General features: G+C 45.6%; 1 protein-coding gene across 3 annotated transcripts; it reads left to right on the forward strand.

The window, feature by feature from the left end:
- The first annotated feature begins 6,442 nt into the window (after positions 1-6,442).
- FLAD1 (flavin adenine dinucleotide synthetase 1) lies at positions 6,443-17,398 on the forward strand. 3 transcript variants are annotated; one of them, XM_033923056.1, is made up of 8 exons: positions 6,443-6,558; positions 8,906-9,129; positions 11,759-12,518; positions 12,608-12,755; positions 14,006-14,104; positions 14,840-15,029; positions 15,270-15,343; positions 15,684-17,398. In XM_033923056.1, exons 2-8 carry the CDS (start codon positions 8,977-8,979, stop codon positions 15,817-15,819), a joined length of 1,560 nt encoding a protein of 519 aa, XP_033778947.1. In that variant the 5' UTR covers positions 6,443-6,558; positions 8,906-8,976; the 3' UTR covers positions 15,820-17,398. The 3 variants fall into 3 exon arrangements, with proteins under 3 accessions (XP_033778947.1, XP_033778949.1, XP_033778948.1); XM_033923058.1 differs by having other exon boundaries at positions 15,270-15,351; positions 15,684-15,825; XM_033923057.1 differs by lacking the exon at positions 6,443-6,558 and adding an exon at positions 6,658-6,934.
- Positions 17,399-19,198: the final 1,800 nt, after the last annotated feature.

Raw genomic sequence — 19,198 nt, forward strand, 5'->3', positions numbered from 1 at the left:
TTGGCAGCAAGGGAGACCCAATGAAACAGATGAGTATCAATTTGTTCTAGTTTTCTACCAAGCTAGTCTCATCTATGTAACCGATAAAGCAGTGTTTTGAGATGAGGTCTGGATAAGTTGCACAGGTCATAAAGCTTACCTATAATGGGGGGGGGGGGGTCTCTGTAGACAGCAGGAGCATGTAGCCATACTTGAGTGAAATCTTACATGGATCCTGTGTCAGTGTTCTCCGTTAGCTACAGTAAGCTTTTGGCTTACTGGGTTTGTGCGGGGACTCCACCTTCCTTGTCGGTTTTGTCCTCTAGCTAATGAAGGTATAAAAGTGAATAAAGCCCTGAGGGGATGGTAAACAGCTCGCTCCCTGGAAGAAATGTGTCACCAAGTGCCCTTCAACTATAGAATACCAGACAACGATCCAACTCCCATTTCATACCAAGCTATTGGAATCGATTGCCTCCCCAGATCAGATCCCTTGAAGGGCTTCTGAACTTTAGGAAAGCAATAAACTTCTTCACCTAAAGGTTAAGAGATGTACATTGAATGTATGTTGAGCTAGATCCTCTGTATATGTCAAATTAGGATAAAAACACTATACAATAACCATAATATATACAGACAAATGATTTACAATTTGCTATCTGTTAACCCTTTCTGAGCTTGTTGGGGAGAATAGAAAATGCCTGGAGTTCACTCACTTGGCATGCTGAGGTGATGGATGTTAAAAATGCCATTTTCCATGTAAGAAAAGCCTTACAGCTCACAGGGGTCTGTCATGAGTTGGCCCAAGACCCCTGGTAGAGGTGGATCACATAGGGGGGTCGGAGATTGAGGCCTCTGAGGAAATGAGAAGCTAGAGGTTACTGAGTGATTTTTCAATCTATTGCTATGTACCATATAGTTTCTTATATCCAATAATTTTCTACAAGGAATCATTGTGGCTTACAATAAGATTGGAATCGATTTATATTAGCAAGCAGATTCTAGATAGCAGATTGGATGGAGATAAATTAGAGGAGAAAAGATGTCTAAGTTTCTTCTGAAACTGTAATAGAGAACTTGACATAAGTATAGGGATAGACTAATCCAAACTCTAGACCCAGGGATTTGAAGATGGACTTGAATGTGTGTTGTGTGTTTTTATAAACATGTTGGGTAAGGGTGGGACAGCATAAGGCATTGTGGCTTTCTTGCATTTATGGAAATGAATGAGGAATCTTGATGTCTAAGAGTAGTCTGACAGTGTCACCATAAATTGCTTTATAGACCATGTAGGTGATCTTAAAAAGAATCCTATTTTTTAATTGGTAGCGAGTGCAGTTTAACTAAGTGGGCTAGCCCTTTTGAATTTGCTTACTCAATCTGTCTGTAGTATTCTGGAGTAGTTGCAATCTCGTGTTCCTTTTCAGTGATGCTAAAGCATGGATGCCTGTGTATATTAATAGAAACAAGATTATCAAGGTGAACCTAATCTTTTGTTCAGATTTGGTTATATGAGCTGTAATTAGTAATAAATCTATAGTTCACCTTGCAATAATTATATAATTTATTTTTCTAGTGCAATAGGCACATCATTCTGGAATAGGTGCGTTGTGACTCTCTGATTGCAAAATCCTATGTAGAGAGCCTCATTTATGCTGTGCCTTCCATCACTCTGGGCTGTCCTGTAATTCCTCAATTTTATTCTCTATATGTAAGGTGGTATGATAGGAGCCTATCTATTCTGCTCATGGTTATTTTCAATTTAATCTCTGGTTTGTATCTGGTTGTGAGGCTTTTCGCTGCTGCAGAGGTTCCCAGTTTTGTGATGGCTCTGGCTGCAGAGAGCAACCCACTCTGAGGGCAGTAGTCTGTAGCCAAGAAGCAGCCTGCATGAACAGTCTGGGAGCTCAGGGATTCTTCCCTCAGGAGCAAGGCTCATGCCAGGTTTTGTCTGCATAGTGCTGGAGTTGCAGGCCCAGTGGCTCCATGGTGATTTTTCAGTAGGAGGGTATGCTGATTGTGTTTTCTGTCCTAATTTTATGCATGTTCCATTGCGGATTGAGGTCTCAGTCTGGCTGGTTGGACTGAGGGCAGCTATCCAGGCTTGTGTAAGGCAGAAGTTCTCTCCATTTCAGCCCTTTGCAGCTCCCAGCATCAGCATGGCCCATTGAGTGAAGCTCTGAGAAAAAGCAGGGGGCGGTGTTTATAAAAGTGAATTTTAAAAGTTTGAGTCTAGGGACAGGGTCCCTACATCTGTCTTCCTCAAAACACCTCAGTTTGGCTCAATCAGTCTCGATGTAATCCTTTTTCTTCTCTACCCACTATTTTAAGTTCTTGTAAACCGTGTCGAGCTCCATTCTCATGGAGATGATGCGGTATATAAACTTAAGGTTTAGATTAGATTAGATTCAGGCTGAAGACCATCCTGATTCCATGGGAGAGCCATTGGCTTGGCCCTTCTAATGGTATGGGGTCCCAGACGGCTTGAGTTCTAGGTCAAAAGCCTGAATGGAGCTGGGCAATAGCAATGTCCCCGGTGAAGCGTAGCCTCTCGTGCTGTTAAACCCCCAGAGTGAAGCACAGAGCTGCAAGAGACCTATGGGAGTCCTGGACCAGCGCTTGCTCTAGAATTTATATGTATGATGTACAAAGCATTCTTAAATTGGTAGCGATGGAGGTTCATCTCTCTAAGGGCACATTTTCCCCACAGGGTTATGTGCAAGATACAGGGGTACAGTCAGAATAGGATTAGGATGAACAAATTGTTTCTATGCCTTTACTGTCCCAGTTTGGATTCTCAGTACTAGGGGACTTGGCTTCATTCCTGGGAAAGTGGCAGCCCTGGAGCTCAGTGAGAATCCCTGCCTATGTGCAAGTTGTTTAAGCCCATAGTGCTGCTGGAGATTATTACTGAGTATTTTTATGAATTAAAGATAGAGCCTTTGCAGCCCTCTATGACCCAGTGCTTCCTTAAGAGTCGCGCTAAAGCTCAGACCACAAGCTTGCCTTCTCATCTGAACTTTACTAAGATGCTGATAGACTAGTGGGAGGTCCCAGAGGGGCCCATTTGGGTGGCAAAGGCTGTGGCAAAGCTTTACCCAATGGACAGTGGATTTCATCAGCTCCTTATTCCACCCAAGGTAGATTCTCTGATGGTACAGGTTACCAAGTGTACCTCCTCCATAATGAAGGGAGTGGTGTTGAGGGATACACAGGACCGTAGGCTGGACTTTGTCCTTAAGAGACAAATTGAGGCCATGGCATCGGGGTTGAAGGTGGCAGCAGCGTTGTACTTCACCTAAGCTTGCCAGTCAAGGTTATGTGCTGATGTGGATTATTTGGCAAATGCTCTATGATCTCTTTAGGGTCTGGTGCAGGGTTCTGCATATGCTATTTGTGGCCATAGAATGCTTTGGATCAGACAGTGGGTGAGAGTCATCCTTTAAAGCTGAGTTTTTCTCAGACAATGCAGTGGTGGTAGCCTGTCAATTGGCATGGGGATACCAAGAGTGCTCCTCTATGCCTGGAAGCTCAGTAGGGGCCTTAGGAGTCTGAGCCAATCAGGGCTTTGGACCTCTCCTTGTGCATAACATGATGCACCAAAGAGGCAATGCCTGTCATTTAAGATTGGTGGACCTTGAAACGCAGAGGGACTGTGCTTCCCTCTTCCTGCCAACCAACAAAGGTATGGGGGTTTTGGGGGAGCAGCAGGTGGCAGAAGCAAGTGTGCATCCCTCCTACCTTTTTTTTTTAGTGGGGGGGTGTATGGAGAGGCCTCCATTGGCAGGAGCAAGTAGGCATCCCTCCTACTAATGTTCTTTCTGGGGAGGAAGGCAAGGCAGGAGCAAATGGGGAAGGGCTGTCATCTGTGTGGGTGCCTTTTTTTTTCTCCTTTCTTTAATGGGGTAGATATTTTTTTCTCCTTTCTTTAATGGGGTAGATATTTGTGGGTGTATTGTGCATATTTAAGTTTCCTGCCCTGGACTTGTAAGTGGAAGGAGGCTTTCTCTGCCAGCTCTACACATGGGTGCGAGTTGCTCTTGTAGCTATTAAAGGTCAGGGTGAGTTGGGGATTATGATGGCCCTCAGCATGCATCATTTGCAGCAATAGCTCTTTTTGAATTGGCCAAAAAATTAGATCAGAGCAGACCCACAATCTTACTGATCCTTTTAGCCTCCTCCCACACAGGCCTAGATGCACTGTTTTCTTTCCCTGTTGCTCAGCTGTTGAGGTTTCCCCAAACTCATGCAAATTATTTGCATGGACACTTGTTAAAATATCAAGCGCTGCTCCTCAGTCGGACAAAAAAAAATCTGTTAATTTTTTTGTGCATCTAGCCCAGAAGTCTCAAACTCAAAACCCTGTGCAGGGCCACAGAAAATATAGTTAATGTTTTATTAAAGAAATGACAACTTTGCATGAGGCAAACACTTTATAAATCTTTCCTTAATTGCATCTGATAATTTCAACTGCACACAGCTAAAAGCAGTGCAATATGCAGAAAGTGAAGTTTAGATAGTTTTTCACTTTATGCATGTTACACTGCTTTCAGCTGTGTATAGCTGAAATTATCAATCACGTAGGACTCTCATATACCATATTATTCGGTACTGCAATGAGAACACAGAGTCCAATATCAGCAAATAATAATAAATTACTTTTAATATTGACAGGAGTTGCCATGCAGCAAATCACACAAAATTGGAAAGGTTTTACCAAACTAAATTATACATTCTGGTGGAACTCAGTATGTCACATTTACAAAATGGAGAAAATTTTGGCTTTACAACAAGGAAATATTAAAAATTTTAAGAAAATATGGGATCCATTGACTAATTATTCTAGAGATCAGATATCTTAACACATTGATAATAGTAATATAGGGTTAGGGTGGGAAATATAGATATTAATATGAAAGAAAAATGGAAAAACAAATAATAGGGGAAAGGGATGAATATTTATGATATGAATTTGTACATACATATATTTTATTATACATTTTATAATATGTGATTCATGTATTGAAAGAATGAAAATTCTATAAATAAAAATTTAAAAAAAACAAAAACAAAAGCAATTAAGGAAAGATTTATAAACTAAAATGAGTTTTTTACCTCATGTCAAAAGTAGCAACTGCAAGAGACATATTTTGGTGTAGTCCTCTAGGCTTTTTTCTAGAGGGGAGAGTCAATATATAACTTGTGCCTGGAAAACTTGTGCCTTATGTGGCTGGTGGTTGCATCCATAATCACCTTCAGCTCTCGCCTCCTCCAGCACAGGACACAACTGCCATCTTGCATGAAGTAGTTACTAACAGGAGAGGTGCTGAATTTCATGAGTTAATGAGATTACATGCACAAGCTGCACTGCCTCCAATGGTTACCTTATGTTCTGGAACATCACATGCCTCATGCAAGCGCTTTCCTGCACCTGTATGTGATTGTCCTCTTCACTCTACCTCACATTTGCTTACAGGTGCAGGAAAGCACTTCTGTGAGGTTACAGCAGGGAGCTGGGCAACATTCCAGAACAAAGGTAACATACTGAGGGCCTCAAAATAGTACCTGGTGGGCCATGGGCTGTGAGATTGAGACTACTGATCTAGGCACTACTCCTTTCATCTTAATTCTACAGCAAACTGGAGGCAGAGTAGCTCTAATAAAATATGTTGGATCCTGCTACCAGCGCAAAGATGTAATTTGCACAGGAACAATAACTACCACTGGCCACACCTAGCACGGTCTGCTTTTATAAAGCTGTTTTACTGTCCTAGTAGCTTTATGCTTATCTTCTTGAACTGCATTCACTTAAATTGCTACATTCAGTATAGCTGGATAAAATGGTGTGATTTTGAGTGTCTATTATAAAGTGTGGAAACATTAATCAATTAAAAATAAAGGGATATTTTTAGTAGGACTAAATTCCTACCACTCATGGCTATAAGGTAAACTTTTTATTCTCAGCAACCAATGAAAAAAATAAATGCACCCAAAACTTATAATGCTTTAACATGAACGCTCAGACTTAAACTTTAGTGATATTTCATGTAGCTCCATGAACTATTTCTTTAGAGTTTTGGTTGTGGGTCTGAGCGTTCACGTTAAAGCATTATAAGTGTTGGGTGCATTTTATTTTCTCATTGGTTGATTGTGATGATCAGTGACTCAGCTATTTCTTATCACCTTAGTTACTAAGATTTTCCCTTGTTATAGCTTCGTTTCATGCTCTAGGTTATGTCTTGAACTCCGTCAAGTCTATGCATACAATTAATTTGTAACTCCTAGTGTATTATTTATCACGGTTAACGGGCACCGTGCAGCTGCAGCAGAGCAGACACGCTAGGTCTGCTCTACGGGCGCATGCCTGTGACGACCTGGCTATCTCGTCGCACATGGGGCTCGCCAGACGCATGCGCCAGTCAGTCCAGGCCCTGCCGCAAGCGGCCCGAGAACGAATGCGGCTGCGCGGAAGGAGGCGGAGCTTGGACTCGGAGGAGTCAGAGTAGGGAATCCCGTAGGAACTGGTTTCCGGAGTCCCGCCCTCCTCTGACGCAATTTCCTGTCTGAGGACGGCCTCAGGTAGGAGAGACTTTGTAACCTTAGAGGAAGGACCGGGGGGGGGGGGGGGTTTAGTGAGGCATAAAGTTTAGGGTCGTGTGTCCTACAAATACAATAACCCTACTAACATAAGGCTCCAGAAAAAGGAGGACGGATTGAGACTTCCATTGCTTTTACTAGAGCCAGGACACATGACCCCCACCCCTCAAGTTTCATAAAGTTTAGATTTGGATCGCAAAATCTTAATTCAGTGCGATTTACAAGTGGGGTAAAAAAGAAAAACCACATTACTCAAAATAAGACCTTTCCCCCATTCCCATCCTCTAATCTAATCTATTTCATACCTAGGTAGGCTCAAGGTGACTTATACAGAGGGGAGAGGAAGGAGAGGACACAGGTGATTAAGTGTCTGTACCCATTTGAGCTCTTATCTACCCTCCACTGCATCTCATCACCCTTTTAGTCCCTGCCTCATCCCGATCGCTCCTTCTTTCCCTTGCCTCCAAGGCCATTCTCCTATCCCTGACCCATGTCCAGCTTCTCTTCCTTCTTTAGGGTTTCTCCTGTGAAGGAGTCTGGGACTGGTTTTCCTAAGTTTTCTCCTTAATAAAATGCTGAATTATGTTTAGCTGCAGACCTAGCTTATCTCATGTTCTAGCCTGCCTGTACTGGGTGTTAGCTTCGACATTCTAACTTCTTATGGCTATTTCAGCATAAACGACATGTAACAGAAAGACTGCAGAGCCTAGATAAGTGACTTGCTAGTGAGCTGAGGACCAATGATTGTTAAGAAAAGTGCTACCGGAGGAAGTGATCAGGCAGAGTACGGTACAGGGATTGGATGGATTCCTGAGGGATAAAGGGATCGTGGGATACTGAGGGAGGAGCTGGGATGTAACACAAGTATAGAAAGCTAACCAGGTAATAAGTATAGAAACCCAACCAGGTCGTGCATGTGCAAGACCGGAGGGTTAGGACTTCGATGGGAAGATAGGACTTCAATGAGAAACCAAGGTGGCAAGGGAGCCCCTTCTGGTGATTCAGACAGGTCGTGACCTGTTTGGGCCGCCGCGGGAGTGGACTGCCGGGCAGGATGGACCTATGGTCTGACCCGGCGGAGGCACTGCTTATGTTCTTATGTTAAAAGTAACATGTGAACAGTTTTTTCTAGAATTCAGTTGCATAGCCAGAAGAATGTATAAATATCTCTGTAACGTCCTGTTTTCGGCACTTCTGAAGCCAGCTTGGAGCTCGGGAGTCGCATACGTATGCTAATAAACCATCTGTGCTTTCTTCAAGTCTCTAGGTTTTTTTGGCTGCCCAAAGTGACCTTTCACCTGTACCCCCACCAATATCTCTCTCTTCTCTCCCCTGATATTGCAACTCTCCCTCTCCTGGATCCACCATATTTCTCAATCTCCCCTCACTCCCAAACCATTCCAACATCTGCCACTCTCCTTCTTTACTTAGCCGCAACAACAGACTGCGCCAGAACCTCTCTCTGACTGAAATAAGAAGCCCTATCTGGTGCCCAGCTCCCGAGGGTCTACATAACTCTTGTCACGGAGGCACACTGAAAAGCAACTCTTTCCGACTGGAGGAAAGAATTACCAGTCAAGCTCCCTTCCCCCAGTGGGATCTGCATGACCTCTCTCCAGCTTCTAATTACCCCATCAATCTTCCCATCTGCTGCAGTTGAATCTTTGGGCATCGGCAGTAAGGTGAGCCTAATGCAGTTGGTCTGCCCTGGAAGTTGCCTCTCTGCAGGTCCCACCTATGCAGGAACAGGAAGTTGCTGCACAGAGGCAGCTTCAGGGGTAGGCCGATAACAGGAGGCTCACCTTGTTGACGCTGCTGGCTGCCCAAAGATTCAGTTGCAGCTGCTGGGAAAGAGGTAGGTTCGGGGAGTCCAAAGAGCCGGCTAAACCCGGACAGACCACCATTTAAAAAAAAAATGTCTGGACACCCAGATAGTCCTCTAAAAAGAGGGTATGTCTGGGTTTTCCAAGATGTATGGTAACCTGAATAAACATAGAGGATCCTATCTGTTGGGCAGAGGGAGTGAGGGGTAAAGCCTGGGATAACCTTAGAGGACTCTTAGCTGTGGGGGAAGTGAGGCATAAAGTTTAGAATAAACACAGAGGATCCTCAGCTGTGGGGAAGAATTAATGCATAAAGCCTGGAGTAAATACAGAAAGCCTCCTGATAGTGGGGAAGTAGTGATCTTGCAGGGTGGCAGTATCACACTCGGAAGATGTGCTTAGAACTCACACGTTTTGGGGTTTGGTTTTTTTAAAATTTTTTTGGTGTATTTGTCTTTACTGTTGTGACTGCATCTATTTCTCTTTCTAACTGTCTTCTTTTCCAGCCTTTCTTGAATAAAGGAAATAGCTATGAAGGGTCTTTAGAAGTAGAGAAAGACGTTGCAGTTGGTGGTCCATGCTTCTGTACAGTTGGATCGGCAGGCGTGCCCTATGCATGGTTAGGTTGCGGAGGCACCTTCTATCCATGGATACTAAAAGCAGCGAGAAGAGGGTGTCTGGGCCTGATGTGACTGCTGGAATCCTTATTATTGGAGATGAGATCCTGAAGGTGATTCTTTACAGCTCTTTCTAGGGAGTAGTTTCCTTCCCTCTTGTGGAAAAGGTTACAAAGCACCTGAGGAAAGGAAACTGAATATTTATTTATTTATTCGATTTTCTGTACCGTTCTCCCAGGGGGAGCTCAAATGATTTACATGAATTTATTGAAGTGCTCAAGCATTTCCCCCATCTGTCTTGGTGGGCGCACAATCTATCTAATGTACTTGGGACAATGGGGGGATTAAGTGACCTGCCCAGGGTCACAAGGAGCAGCGTGGGTTTGAACCCACAACCGCAGGGTGCTGAGGCTGTAGTTTTAACCACTGCACCACACTCTCCCCTCATTTAATTATAAAGTCTACAGAATAGAATTAAACCTGGGCTCACGTGGAATTGCCGAGTGAGGCAACTGGAGACGTAGGACAGACAGGAGCAATGTAGCTGCTCTGAGCCTCTCCACTGCCTCTCGTCGTTCTGCGAGGCTTTTTTTTCTATCACTCAGAGCTCTTCTGGAGTATCCTGTGGTGGAACTATAGGCAAGAGTATTGCTGCTTCTCATCAGGAGTACTGTTGAATTATTTTTCTTTTCTCTTGAAATGCATTGCTCATTCTTGTTTTAGCACTGTTCTGTGAGTAGTTTCATCAACAGGCATACTGTGGTATCCTGGGAAGCTAGGCAGAATGCAACACCTAGACACTTCATAAGATTTCACATTTCCTGCTTTCATTCTTGTTGCTCATTAATAGGGTGTCTGGCTAACTGCATGTGTAGGAGAGCATGCTGAACGGGCTTGGGTTTATTCCATGTTAAGTGGTGAAATTTTAGAAAAGTGTCCCTCCTCACCATGGATTTCGAAGAAACTTTGTATGCTGGATCTTACATGACTCAAACTAACTTTGGTAAATTTCAAGATTTGCCGATGGAATTCTTGTGGAGATACAGCTTTTGCTTGATACCATACTGTGACCATGTACAGTATTCCTGCAAATTTTTTTTTTTTTGCAACTTTGAGTCCAAATATCTCCTTGGTTATATAAGCAAAACGAATGAAACTTGGCAATCTTATACCATTTTTTTATGATCTATTCAATGAAACTGCGAGTTTTCATTTTTGTGAAACTGATGTATATAAAAAGCCTTAAAGTGGATCCAAAAAATGGATTCGCTAAAAAAATTTCAAAGTTTAGCCTTCTGTAGCTCCCGTAATAATTAATCTATTCCCATGAAATTTTGTCTTGTTATTTTGTGACATGACTTTGTTCTCAAATATACGATTTCAACTTATAAACTAATCTTTAGCGTCCCAGTCCAGGCCAGCACAGAAATGGAGGAGTTTACGCTCCTCTGCCAGCAGGTGGGGGTTAGCGCGTGTTAACCCCGCTAGCAGTCCCTCTTACAATCAGTTTTCAGCAATACGCCATTTTTTATGTTTTTTATTTATACAGTTTTTAAACAATTACCAAGCATAAACATCTTGTACAGAAAAGTGTGATCAATGACATATTAACTTAAATTTACTTTCAAACTTGAAAGATAAATTACTCAAATTATTTAAAAGAAAAAAAAAAGGAAAAGCTCGCTAGATCACACACTAGTCTTCTAATCTTGGATCCAAGACTTAAAGAGTAGAGTACACGCCAACCAACCTTCCCGGTCAAGCCGCGGAGCGTCGCTCCGTTCGCTACCCATGGACTAAAGTGCTTCCCTCCATAGCCGACTACCAATCGCTCCCCCCACCCTCCTTCCACACGCCCGCGCTGTGGCCCTCTCGGAGTCAACGGAAGAGAGGTGAGCGGAGAGCAAAGAAGAGGCGCTGGTAGACAAGCCGTGAAGAAAGGGAAGGGGAGAGGGGGTCATAGGCTTTTTCCTCCCTCCACTGCGGCGGGAGCCTGAGCCGGCATAGGCGGTTGAGGGGGGAAGGTTGTGGTCGGAGCTGCTAGGCTGCAGTGGATGGGGAGTATGATGGGGCGAGCGCCTCTCCCCCCCCCCCCCAAACAACCAACTTCAGATTTCAGTTTGTCTGTCTTCCACTGTGCCGAGCCCTTTTCGGCATCTGCCCTCTGCTCTCCTTCCCATAAGTGCTGGTCCCTCACTCCGCGCCATCTAGCGCATGCGCACTCGTGCCACCACAGCGCGACAGATCAGGGAACACGCGGCGCGAGTGCGCATGCGCGCTTAGCGTTTTATTATTATAGATGAAGGGCATAGAGAGAGTAGAGAGGGACAGATTCTTCAAACTTTCGAATAATAAAAGAACAAGAGGGCACTCGGAAAAGTTGAAAGGGGACAGATTCAAAACGAATGCTAGGAAGTTCTTTTTTACCCAACGAGTGGTGGACACCTGGAATGCGCTTCCAGAGAGCGTAATAGGGCAGAGTACGGTACTGGGGTTCAAGAAAGGATTGGACAATTTCCTGCTGGAAAAGGGGATAGAAGGGTATAAATAGAGGATTACTGCACAGGTCCTGGACCTGTTGGGCCACCGCGTGAGCGGACTGCTAGGCACGATGGACCTCAGGTCTGACCCAGCGGAGGCATTGCTTATGTTCTTATGATTCTCTGTTAGACTAACACTTGTTTGGAAAATGTTCTTTTTAACTTGACGCTGTTCATGCTTATTCTTTCCCTTTCTCATTAGGGTCACACTCAGGACACCAATTCCTTCTATATGTGCCGGAAACTGCGGTCCCTGGGAGTGAGAGTGGCACGCATCTCTGTCATCCCGGATGATGCAGATGTCATCGCTGCAGAAGTTGCATCCTTTTCATCACGCTTCACTTATGTGCTGGCATCAGGGGGGATTGGCCCCACCCACGACGATGTCACCTTAGAGGCGGTGGCACGGGCCTTTGGCGAGCAGCTTTATGCCCACCCAGATTTGGTGGCCCTGGTGCAGGAGGTATTTGGCACATCTGATACAGACTGTCCACAGATGAAACTGGCGCGCATCCCGCAGTCCTCTCAGCTGAACTATGGCACAGACAAGAGAACAGGCCGCAGCGTCAAGTACCCATTAGTAAGCGTGCGAAACGTGTACCTCTTCCCAGGCATTCCGACCCTAATGGAGCGGGCTCTTGAGGGTTTGGAACATCTCTTTCTGAACAAGCGGACTCAGTTCCACTGCAGAGAGATTTATCTGAGCGCCGATGAGGTGACTATCGCCCCGATCCTGAATCAAACTAACACCCGCTTCAAAAAACACATCAGCTTAGGCTCCTATCCTGACTGGAAGAACAACTACTACCGTGTTCAGCTGACTGTGGACTCTGACTCCGAGCAGCATGTAGACGAGGCCTGCACGTTCCTGACGGAGCACCTGCCAGAAGGCACTGTAGTGCCCTTTATGAAGGATCCCATATTGCGGGCAGCATCCGACGTGTATGGGCTGGCCCAGTCAGGTAAAGGTGTGAGGGAAGGAATATGGCCCAACATTAAGGGGTTAGAAGAAACCAGTCCTGCTACTGAAGGAGCCTTTTTTCCTCTGCAGGATCCCCATTGGGCCAGAAGGTGGCGGCAGCACTGCAGACTATCGAGAAAGGCCTAACTCAGTACAGCCTGTCCAGAATCTGTGTGGGGTTCAATGGAGGCAAGGACTGCACAGCCCTTCTGCACCTCTTTCATGCGGCTGTTCAGAGGTGAGTGGTGCTCGCTGGGTTGGGGGGTGATGATGCTTGAGATTTTTTATTTTTTTTTTTTGCATTTTGCCATGCAATACCTATGTATTTGCTTAGGGGAGTCATGAGGACGTCCGAGTACCATCTCTCAATACTTGCAGGTCTTCCTGACCCAACCCCACCCCACTATTGGGTCTTTGATTGTTATGCTCTCATATAGCATGAGGACAGTTGATTTCTTAAAGGCTGCTTCTGTTTCATGCACAAGCTCCTACCAGCTCTTCTCCCTTCTCTGATAATGGGGATCCTCCCTCTAGATCAGTGGTCTCAAACTCGAACCCTGTGTAGGGCCACATTTTGGATTTGGAGGTACTTGGAGGGCCTCAGGAAAAAGAGTTAATGTCTTACTAAAGAAATTACAACTTTGCATGAGGTAAAACTCTTTATAGTTTATAAATCTTTCTTTTTGGCTAAATCTTAATAATAATAATATTGTAATTTATAGCTAAAGAGACATATGATCAAGAAACGGTTTTATATTACTTTTGTGATTATGATAAACATACCGAGGGCCTCAAAATAGGACCTGGCGGGCCGCATGTGACCCTCGGGCTGCAAGTTTGAGACCACTGCTCTAGATGGATTTATATTTATGAAGCGGTACAGAGGTATATTTATTGTATTGTAAACTGCCTTATACGAGTAGGCCATTTGGCGGTATATCAATAAAGATAAAAATTCAGCCTTACTGGGTCAGCCCAATGGTCCAGTAGCCCGTTATCACGGTGGCCAATCCAGGTCCCTAGTACCTGGCCAAAACCCAAAGAGTAGCAACATTCCATGGTACCGATCCAGGGCAAGCAGATGCTTCCCCCATGTCTTAATAACAGACTATGGACTTTTTTCCAGGAATTTGTCCAAACCTTTCTTAAAACCAGCTACATTATCCACTCTTACCACAACCTCTGGCAGCGTGCTCCAGAGCTTAACTATTCTCTGAGTGAAAAAAAATTTCCTCCTATTGGTTTTAAAAGTATTTCCCTGCAATTTCATTGAGTGTCCCCTAGTCTTTGTCATTTTTGACCCACTTGTACCCATTCTACTCCACTCAGGATTTTGTAGACTTCAGTCATACCTTTTGTGACTTCAGGACGTAGGTTGGCTGACTTCTCTGTGAGTGAGCCGCTTGGCTGGTCTCTGCTCAGATGCTCTGAGACTGTGATATGTTGGGGGTCTCTTCTAGATTCTGACTATAATCTCTTCCCTCCCAGGAAGTACCCAGACAAGAAAGAGAAGCTCCAGGCTCTGTATATCCGCATTGTTTTGTCGTTCCCAGAAATGGAGCAGTTTATGTTGGACACAACAAAAAGGTGAGTTTTGAACTTAGCATCACAGTGACATTTTCAGGTTTCTTTTATCTGTGTGCTGGTCCAAGGTTCCTGCTTTTACTGCCACTTTTGGATTATATCTGATGATCTTAAGATAGCCAAACAGGTAGAAAAAACGTTGGAAAAGCTAGAAGGATATTTGGGTGCATAGGGAAAGGAATGACCGATAGGAAAAAGGAGGTGATAATATCTCTGGTGAGACCTCATTTGGAATATTATGTACAGTTCTGGAGACCTCTCTTTCAAAAAGATACAAAAAGATGGAGCTGGTCCAGAAAGCTGCATCATAAAGCATTTGGAGACAGACTTCAAGAACTCAGTATGTATACTTTGGAGGAAATAATAATAATAATTTTATTCTTGTATACCGCCATACCCAGGAAATACAAGAGAGGGCAGATAAATGCACAGGAGTTAAGTCTTTCAGTTGAAAGGAAACTCTGGAATGGGGGGAATAGGATGAAGGTGAAAGGGGTCACTCGGGAGTAACATGAGGAAATACTTCTTCACAGAAAGGGTGGTGAATTCATGGAGTGGCCTCCTGGTGGAGGTGGTAGAGACGAAAATTGTGTCTGAAATCGAGAAAGCTTGGGACAAATACAGAGGATCTCGAGGGAAGAGCAGATGACAAGCATCGTATGGCCTATCTAGTTTCTATAAGACTCGCTTCGTACTCTTGTCCCCGTCTCATTGCTTTGGCATGTTCCACCTTCCTAGGTATGACCTCCAAATCTTCAAGATTCAAGGCAACATCAAGCAGGCCCTGGTGAAGCTGAAAGAGCAGCAGCCGCACCTGGAAGCAGTGTTGATGGGGACCCGCCGCACTGATCCCTACTCGCGGACTCTGGCACCCATGTGCCTGACTGACCCTGGTTGGCCGCAGTACATGAGGGTGAACCCTCTGCTGGTGTGTAGATTGAGTGTTACCTGTACCTATCCACTATTCTGAGCTGTGCTTCTGTACCACCGATGGAACTTGCTACTCCCTTACACATGCACACTGCCGTGTTGTACACTGTGTAAATCACAGGTTCCCCCCCCCCTCCCCTGATAACACCCACACTCATTTCACTCTCTAAGTTACTTGTTTTGGGTGGAGCCACTAAGAACAGCAGTTGTTTATTTTTATTTGTTTTCCTTGCCAAAGGATTGGACGTATCGAGATATCTGGGAGTTTCTGCGTATGCTCTTTGTTCCATACTGCATCCTGTACGATAAGGGGTAAGAAGGTGCGCTTTTTTTCCCTAACCACGCATGTTTTTAACACATCTTAATTTGCATTCCATCAGTTTCTTTAGCGCCTGCTTAGAACCCAGTCTGTTGCTGTAGCTTTCTAATGCCTTGTTAGGCTAGGGTATATCTACACGCCGTTCCCCAGTGTTCAGTGATCCAGCTGCTGGGATGCTCTGAGAAGGAGACCTAGCACTCGGTACGCCTGCTGGGATTCTCTTCTGGAAGCCAGAAGGAAAGCTCTTTGTGTCTAGCCAGTTGCCCCCCTTCCCTCACAAGCAGTTCTGACGTATTGCTGACTGGGTAAGAGCTTCTCTTGTGCTCTCTGCAGGTATACCTCACTAGGGAGCATGGAGAACACAGTCAGGAACCCAGCCTTACGCTACACCAGCAGCCTGGGTCTGGAGAGCTACAAACCTGCCTACATGCTGGAGAACGAAGAGGAAGAGCGGACTTCCAGGATGTAACTGACTGCCCTGCCCAGACCTTGAGGGGAGGGGAGCTTAAGTCTATAGCAGATCCAGCTGCTCTCACCCTTAATGTAGTTCTCCAGTCCTGGGAGTTCCTGTTATGTATCTGGACTACAAAGCAGACCTAAGTGTTGCTGTCATGTGACCTGGCTCTTCCAGCATAGAGATTATTGATGGTTGGACCATGCTGAAACCAAAGCTGCCAGCAGTACCACCCCATGACCTGTCCTGGTCCTCTGTAAGCACAGCATTAGAAGTAATGCTGGGCACTTGCCATCTAAGTGCTTTAATGATTTCCTGGTCCTCCCCACTGCTAAACCGTCCACTTCTAGTAAATGTCCTTCTGAGAACAGGATGGGCTTCAATCCCGCTTACCATGTTCTTGCTTTTCCCTGGAGCCCAACCAGACTTGCTGCCTTCCAAGTGCACTTGGCCCCACAGAATCCTCTGTGATTTCTAACATGTGAACCCCAAATTGCACAGAGGCTGCTGTAAAAGAGAGAAGGCCCCAGCTCTTCCTTTTTGCCAAGATGCACTTCCCAGCTTATCTTGGCCGCCTTCTCGGAACGGATTGTTTCCATGGCCTTTTCTAAAATTAGAATGTAATTACACCAGTTGTCCGGTCTGACTGAGCTGCAGCTCATTTGTAGAGGAGCTGACTTTGCCTTCCATTTGTGATCTCCTGGGACAGCAAGTTGTAGTGTGAGGATGAGGCCTGCATGCTGGTGGGTCACTGTAGAAATTTGTTACCTTCTACAGGGGGTTCTCGGGGAGGGCGGGTCCTTCCTGTGTGATTGTCAGTAATTCTGCATTTGGGGTAAGGCTCTGGTATGCAAGGACCTGTTCTGACAAAGTATTCCACTCTGCTTTTTCTCAGCTTGGGTGGGGGGGCTGTCCCCTCGCATGCAGGGAATTGAAGTCCTAGGGTCATGCTGGAGGACTTGTAGCCTGGGTGTACAATGAGAAGGAGGGTGTGCCAGGAGGCAGCAAGGCCAGAGGAGAGATGTCTGACACATCTTCTCTTTCTAGGAGGGGGGGGGGGTTAAAGATAGCAGCTGTTGCCTCATTGTTTTGTTACAGATGTCTCAAAGAGCTTTTAGCTGACTGTGGCAAGGTGGAAGGTTTGCAACTGTTGCGTCTCTCTCCCTCTCCCACTTGTAATCTGCAGGACCTGGCGGGATTATGAGGGGCTTTATTGGGGATCTGTGCACATGCACATCTAGGAAAGCAAGGTCCTGGAGCTCGTGGTGGTATTTTTAAAGTCAGATTGCTGCTTTACGCTTCTGAAGACTGCTGCAGAACTGAGAGCAAGCAACTGCTCGAGCTCTCCGCTGCCTTGCTGAAGGGATAAGGCATTTCCCTTTCTCTCTACCAGACATTGGGGGGAGGGGATACAGTAGAATAGGGAGAAAAAGCAATCTCCCTCCCTCCACCCACCCTAAAGAACGTTAGAGGTAACCCAGTGGAAAGTGTGAAGGTCTTTTAGGTTTGCTTCATTTCTATCATCTGTGTTTATCCCATGAATTTCCGAATTCTGCTACTGTCTTTGTGTTTCCAGGCACCAACCAACCTCTGTGAAAAAAATATTTCCCGATGTTGGCATAAGTTTTCTACCCTGCACCTCCATTCACGTCCTCTAGTTCTACTTCTTTCTCGTTAATAAAGAAAACGAAAACAAAATCCAACACTAATGTGATGATCCCTTTTTATTGGACTAACAATACATTTTTAGGAAGCTTCTGAATGCCAAAATCTCCTTGGTCAGGTAAAGACAGATTCAGACTCTGTTGGAAAGGGAGAGATTCAGAGTAGAGAATGACACGGTGACAAAATTCATCACCGTTCCCGTCCCCGCGGATAACCGCGGGAAATAATCCCATGTCATTTTCTAGTGTCTATTTCAACCTCGGTCGTTCTACACTGGCATTCTTCAAAGCAAAGCTTGAGGGTCAGTGGTTGTGGCCATTCATACTCTGATTCTTCCCTCTATCCTTAAAGAATGACATGAAGATGGTTTCCCGCGGTTATCCGCGGGGACGGGAACGGTGATGAATTTTGTCACCGTGTCATTCTCTAATTCAGAGAGCCATTTTTCAGTTGTTTTTTTTTTTTTAAAAGGAACTGTTTAATTACAGCTGCAAGCTCAACAAAGATTACATTCAGCTATAGCAGACTCTAAGGGATAGCAGTGGGAGAAGCAGAATTTGAACCCTGGTTCTCTGACTCACAGCTACTCTACATCTATAAAAGAAGGGACAGAGCAAAACCAGATCATGCGTTGTGAAATTAAAACTGGGTCAGAATCTTATTCTGACATAGTGAGCCCCTCCTGATATGTTCTACGGACATCTTCTCATACCCTGGCTGCTGAATGTGTAGGAGAGGGGTAGTCAAGAGTTCAAGCAAGCTGATCTCCCACAGAATGTTCCAGGAACTGGCTCTTGTGTGACCTGGCCTTGGTCACAGGCTCTCAGCTGAGCTGCTAGCACCAAGTTTGACTTTTGGAAGCAGACTTGCTGATTCAGAGACGCTTCCCTGACCACCACCCCGATCACTCAATGGATTTCTTCCCTATGACAGGGTGAGCGATAAGCACAATCCCGCCTTCTCCCATCTCCACTAGCTGAAGTTATGCGTTTTCTTGTTCTGGCTGAAACGCACTCCACTCCTAGAGAGTGCCATCCTTGGCATTTGCTTGCTCTCTTGCAATAGGCTAATGTAGCTCTGGGCAGTAAGGGGCTCTACAGTCCCTGCTCCCTCTCCCTGGGCTTTGCCACCACCTCTGCCCCTTTCCCCTTGTCAATCGCTGCTCTTCCAAGCATCCAGAGCCCCTCTCACTAAAAACAGTTTCCTCTACACTCTGCCTCTTGATTTCTCTGTGGCCAGGAGATTCTCTTCCACATTCCATGCCTCAGACAGATGGGATGCTGCTGCTTTGCCTGGCGGAGAGATGCCAATACGTCCAGTTAGCAAGCCTCTGAAGCAGTCCGTTGCATCCTCCGCATGACTGCAGAAGGGGGGAGGTGGCAGCCGTAGAGCTTTGGGGAATGTGTGACGATCAAACTACAGTGGTACCTCGGTTTACGAGTGCACCGGTTTGCGATGTTTTGCAAGACAAGCAAAACATTTGCAAACTTGGTGCCTTGTAAACCGAGCGCGCCTTGATTTGCGAGTGCCCCCCCCCCCCCCGCGAACCGGCACCCTCCCCCTCGCGATCCGGCACCTCCCTGCCGCCATCGGGCACCCCCTGCCGCAACCCGAGGTCCCCCCAACCCACCCGAACCCTCTTCTTACTTTGATGTAGCCTCCGCACCGGCACCAGTATGTCCTGTGCCCGAAGATCTGCCTCCTGTGCTGGGCCTTGAGCATGTGCACA

Source organism: Geotrypetes seraphini, chromosome 16 (assembly GCF_902459505.1).
Source record: "Geotrypetes seraphini chromosome 16, aGeoSer1.1, whole genome shotgun sequence".
NCBI lineage: Eukaryota > Metazoa > Chordata > Amphibia > Gymnophiona > Dermophiidae > Geotrypetes > Geotrypetes seraphini.

What these genes read in the sequence shown, in the direction of transcription:
- FLAD1 (XM_033923056.1), top strand. Translation starts at nt 8,977, where the DNA reads ATGCTTCTGTACAGTTGGATCGGCAGGCGTGCCCTATGCATGGTTAGG. An exon ending in GTATGGGCTGGCCCAGTCAG is followed by an intron (nt 12,519 to 12,607) that starts GTAAAGGTGTGA and finishes TTTCCTCTGCAG; the next exon opens with GATCCCCATTGGGCCAGAAG. An exon ending in TGCATCCTGTACGATAAGGG is followed by an intron (nt 15,344 to 15,683) that starts GTAAGAAGGTGC and finishes TGCTCTCTGCAG; the next exon opens with GTATACCTCACTAGGGAGCA.